The sequence below is a fragment of the Lactuca virosa genome, chromosome 7 (assembly GCF_052849685.1).
Source record: "Lactuca virosa cultivar CGN04683 chromosome 7, Lactuca_virosa_CGN04683_v6, whole genome shotgun sequence".
Classification (NCBI taxonomy): domain Eukaryota; kingdom Viridiplantae; phylum Streptophyta; class Magnoliopsida; order Asterales; family Asteraceae; genus Lactuca; species Lactuca virosa.
The window spans coordinates 10,456,148-10,461,658 of record NC_136432.1 but is presented as its reverse complement, the minus strand read 5'-3'; the positions used below and the strand labels follow the sequence as shown (position 1 = coordinate 10,461,658).

General features: G+C 35.8%; 1 protein-coding gene across 1 annotated transcript; it reads left to right on the top strand.

Moving 5' to 3' along the window:
• Positions 1 to 1,590: 1,590 nt before the first annotated feature.
• Positions 1,591 to 3,280, top strand: LOC145127484 (uncharacterized). The gene is made up of 2 exons (XM_079062673.1): positions 1,591 to 1,648; positions 2,213 to 3,280. Exon 2 carries the CDS (start codon positions 2,215 to 2,217, stop codon positions 3,238 to 3,240), a length of 1,026 nt encoding a protein of 341 aa, XP_078918799.1. The 5' UTR covers positions 1,591 to 1,648; positions 2,213 to 2,214; the 3' UTR covers positions 3,241 to 3,280.
• Positions 3,281 to 5,511: the final 2,231 nt, after the last annotated feature.

Sequence of the window (5,511 nt, the reverse complement as noted above, 5' to 3'; positions counted from 1 at the left end):
AATAAAGATTACATACTTTATAGAAGTTTTGATTGAAAAACTATTTAAAATAAACATATAAGATAACAGTCGATATACAATTGACAACACTTTGAAAGAGAAAAGGGCAAAGTAAACTAGATATCAATTAAAAAAACAGTTTAGGCATTTGTAGAAAAAACTTCTGATACAACTAAATAGAAACTTAAAAACAAGAGTAACCAATTGAAAACAAATGCGAGGACAAAATCAAAAACCTTAACAAAACTAAAACTCAAAAAAGCAGTACCTTGATTACCGTCATCTCGTAACTCAGAAACACAATTACAAAAAAAGAACCATGCAGAGATGGCTACTGGGGAGGTGGAAATTGAGCAAGCGGTGGGCAAGATCCACGAAGCTGAACAATGGAATGAGAGCGAAGACCGGAGAACATGCATGAGCGAGATTCCATTTGAAACGACGACTATGAGGGAGAAACGAGTTCTTAGGAGCGGTTATAATTGCATTATCTTTTCTTTTCTATTTGATTTATTTCCTTTTATTTTCTCCTAATCACCGATTGCACTATATAATATTAGATTTTTATCTGTTTCAAAAATTCAACAATTATCCTTAAATAATAGGCTAATTTATAAGTTTTTTGATATTAAAAGGCTACAAACCAGGGGGGTCATGGCCCCTCCTAGCCCCTTAAGCCATCCGCCACTGAGAACAAACATGTGCTCTCAGTCACATGTTGAGGGCTCAAGTCCTGCATTTGATAAAATATATATAATTAATAATTGTACTATAGGACTAGAGTAGTGCGTGTGCGTAAGCCATTCTAAAAATGGTCAATGAATTTCACATATACATCAAAATAATGCATTTCTTTTTATTTTTATCCATTTTCAACATATCGAACCTTAGATTGGTCTTGATTTTTTTAGACTAGCATTGACTAGACTTTGACATGAGAAGAACGAACATTTGTTGATCTAATTCTCATGTCCATGGGTATCTCTAATGCATGGTATCTTATTCGTACCCATATATGCTTTACGCTGCTATCTTCCATATTATATACCAAAAACCAACTCCGTCGTTAGAAAGTATTTGCAGATCAATCTCCGACATACCACTAATAATCCTTTGAGTAATTAATAGCGGCTAGTTGTCAGCCTGTCATCATTGCTCATTGGATCCTCTCATGTAGCCTTCGCCCACATCGATATGATGTATTATTGAGATTCCTTTAAAAATCAAATGTTAGGATATCTAGAGACATATATCTCAAAATTTCCATTAGAAATATTTTTTTGCATGTAATTACTGTAATCTCCCATTAGAATATGATTGTAGATAATTAGACTATATACAGTCATTTGTACATTTAAGCAAGTGCCCTTTATTTATTAATCCCATATTTTTTGAAAACCCCCTTACACAAGACTTGCCTTATACATAATTGCCTTTTTTTTTTTCATTCTAAAAAAACATAATTGCATTTGCACGTAGGCCTTGCCCAACCTCTTGAGGCCCAAAAAGTTTTTGGCCCTAAAATTAAGAGAAATTGGCGTACGGACTTACGACGATATATACGAACTAGAGACGAGTCGGAGAGGGAGGGGTTCCAATTCCTACGCTGGGAAGAGCTAAACTACGATCAACGTCTGAATTTTCTCAGGTAAATAATTTCTCAAGAGCATCTTTGTTTATATGCGATTAATTTGGGAGGATTTTTCTATTAATGCGTGATCACAGACATATATAGTTAAATCACTAACAGTTAATGCTAATTAAACACCAACTTTATGCTGCACATTGTTCTGATAGATATTGGACGATGGATGCAATTCAATCCAACTTTAAAAATCATTAATGTTTAATCATCTTCATGTTGTTCAGTTTTACTGTAAAAAAAAACTATGATTTTCTACTGCTCACTTAGAAACTTGGGGTGGGGTTGATTCGTTTTAGTTAAATATGATTCTAAGTTGTTAGATTTAGGTTTCCATGAGTTTAACTTAGTTTCTTTCGATTTTCTTCTTTAGTTTTTGGGTTTTAATATTTATATTTATAGAGTAATGAAATCAGGAATGAGTTAGTTGTATTAGATTAGATTTTTTTTGGTCTTAATCCCCTGCCTAATATAATAAATTTTTGAATTTCATTTGGTTTTATATCTCTTGTGGTATTTGATTTACGAAGCTCTCAAATTCAAATATATATTATTTATCTTCAAATGTAGGAATGATTAGAAACAAGAATGATGATGATGATGATGATGATGCATCATCTAGCCAAGAGAAGTCCAAGAGTAGTGCAGCTTGGTCAAATCTTGACCATAATCTGCTATATTTAGTTATGATGAAACTGGGATTTGGTGATTATTATTCATTCCGTGGAGTTTGCAAGTCGTGGAGATCTCTGGCAAACTCTAATGAAAACATGTTTATGGCTTCCATGCCACCCATGTCCATAAGCATCATCTCTACTAATGATGCTAATGAGAAAGTCTGCTATTTAGAGGACTTTAAAGGAAGAAAGTTTAAAACCATCATTCATGGTTTTACTGGTGGGGAATGTGTTGGGTTAACTTGTGGTTACTTGATCTTCTTCAAGAAGACAACCCGTGACTTCTGGCTTGTGAATCCTGTCACAAGGGATCAACATCATTTCCCTTGTTTCCCAAGGGACTACGATGATCATCGTACATTAATAGGCAGGGCTATCCTTGTCTTTTCACCTTCAATAAATGGGTGGGTGTTTGTTGTGGCAGACAGATTAAACCATGAAATATGGATTTCTATAGCGGATAAAGGAGCATGGAGCCATGTCTCCTACACTCATGGGTTCATTGATTTATATTTTTTCAAAGGGAAGATATACACACTAAACGATGACATCTTATGTGAACTGCGACTCAATCCGGAACCCAAAATGAGGTTCCTAAAAGCTAAGAATTTTCCAGACCCGGGTTTCCTTCTTCCGGAGTTTGTAAGTTCCTGTGGGAACCTTTATGCGATGGATCAAGTCTTAAAGAATCAGCTTCATGAACTAGATTTTGGCGAAATGAAATGGGTAAAAACAATGGGTGATGAATATGCAATTTTTCTTAGCAGTTTGAACTATGGTGCTGCTGTTATACCAGAGTCGTTGGCTCCTCGATCATATGCGAGATATGCTGAAGCCGTTATTGAAGAAACCAGATTTTTTGCTGCAAACATGTGGTACTTTCCCCATGAATGTATGAAGGTTGATCGAATGGATGAGTGAAGCACACTGTTCCTTTTGTTTAATCCTGTAAGGTTTTCCAAACATGTGAGATTAATAAATAAAAAGACTTTTGTTTAATCTTTATTTTATATATATCCTCAGTTCAATTGTTTGGTTTTGGTGTATATATATATATATATATATATATATATATATATATATATATATATATATATATATATATATATGAGTGGGTGAGTGTATATGCTTTTAATTTTGTGAGGGGTATATATAATAATATCCTTGGGGTATATATAATAATATCCTTAAACATACTTAATTATTAAATAAAATTTTTGAGAAATAAGACTCAATAGTGCTCCAAATAAAGTCCAAACCCATCTAGGGTTTGAAATGTTGGGTGGATGGGTTGGGCACATTGTATCCACGATATGGTTAGATCCAGTGTTTTAAAATAAACATTATTAATTATAGACAATATTATTTATTAAGTAATTTTAAAAACAAATCAAAATCAATATGTTGCTTTTTCTGCTTTTAATTACCAGTAAAAAAAATACTTAAATGATGATGAGAAATGACAAATAGTTCAACCCGTAATAGCTCATTCCTAAAGTTATAACTTCGTCACGTAATTATGGATACATAATAACAAAGTAATTGGCTAGAAATCAAATCATGATGATGGTGATGCATCATCATCCAGTAGGAAGAGTAGGAAGAGGTTGAAGACAACCGCACCTTGGTCAGATCTTGACAACAATGTGCATTTTAGTGATGATGCAACTAGGAGTTGTTGATTTTGTTACATTTTGCAAGTCATGAAGGTCACTTGCACTCTCTAACTGGAACACATTTATGGCATCCAAACCACCCATGACCATACATATCTCTCGTGGTAGTTATAACTATAAGAGACACTGCTACCTTGAGGAAGTTGAAGGAAGAAAGTTTAAACCATCATTCTTGGTCGTATCGAGTCTTTTAGAGAATCAGTCAAGGCCGTCCTTGTCTTTTCACCTTCAATCTCTGAGTGGGTGTTTGCTATTTTATGTAGATATGTAACAACAATGGAATATGGTTTTCTATAATGGGTAAAGGAGCATGGAACCATGTCTACTCCCCTATGGAAGTCGAGGGTTTCAAGGGGAAGATATATACCCTAAACGGGGATACACACACATTGTCCTTTTATCTCAATTGATACTCAATCCAGAGCCAAAATTGACGTTAATCGAACCCAAGAATTTCCCAGCGCCCCTTCTATTTTCACAGGATAACAAGTTCAGGTGACAACATTTATGTGACAGGTTTTCATCAGCGAGAAGAGTATGTGATTCTTGAACTTGATTTCGACGAAATGAAATGGGTGTCGCGTGAAAAGACAATGGGAGAATATGCATTGTTTGTTAGTGATGAGAACAACAATGTTGCTATTAAACGAGAGTCATGGGCTGACCCTCGGTCACAATACTGGAGACATGTTGATGGGTTTTGTTGTTGCCGTAGTCGTCGTGACTGTAAAGATAAGAGATGATAATTAGTTTAAATATAAGATAAGTATTGTTGTATTATCAGATCCATAGAATTAGGATCTTAGTTGTCAATACTTATTATATAATGATATCTAACCCCTTGGGTTGTTTACGCCAAAACATACACTTTTACTTTGTATAAGAGCCTGATCCATCTGATCTCTCTGCACCGAAACCCTATCCCAATCTCCATCTCTTTTTGTCTCCTTCCAAAGAGTATTTCTCCAATTTCTCCATCATGTCTGCACCTGTGAAATCTTCAACTATCGCCACCGCTATATCTTGCAAGTTGACTAGCACCAACTTCCTGCTGTGGAAGGCACAGGTGATTCCTATCCCACGAGGTGTGCAGTTGTTTGGCCATCTTGATGGCACTACACCGACGCCTCCAGAAAAAGTGGTTGCAGAACCCAGTGCTGTCGGAAAAGAGGCAACAGAACCCCCAAAGGAATCGCCTAACCCCGAGTATCAAACATGGGTCATTCAGGACCAGGCTGTAATTGGAGGTCTCTTATCCTCCATGACTTAGGAAGTTCTTCCCCAACTTATTCGGTGCATCAGCACCGCTCAACAATTATGGACATCGCTTCACACAATGTTTTTTGCCCAGCATCGCGGAAATTCCATCCAAATCCGCACTGATCAGCTCTCAACAACAAGAAAGGGGGACATGACTGCTGCTGGGTAGTGGGTACTATCAGAAAATGACCGGGTTTGTTGATACAATGGCAAATATCGGACAACCGATGAATGATGAAGAAGTAATCGGATATAT

Bases quoted from the DNA above. Each gene is read 5' to 3' on its own strand.
- LOC145127484 (XM_079062673.1), top strand. From the start codon at position 2,215: ATGATTAGAAACAAGAATGATGATGATGATGATGATGATGCATCATCT.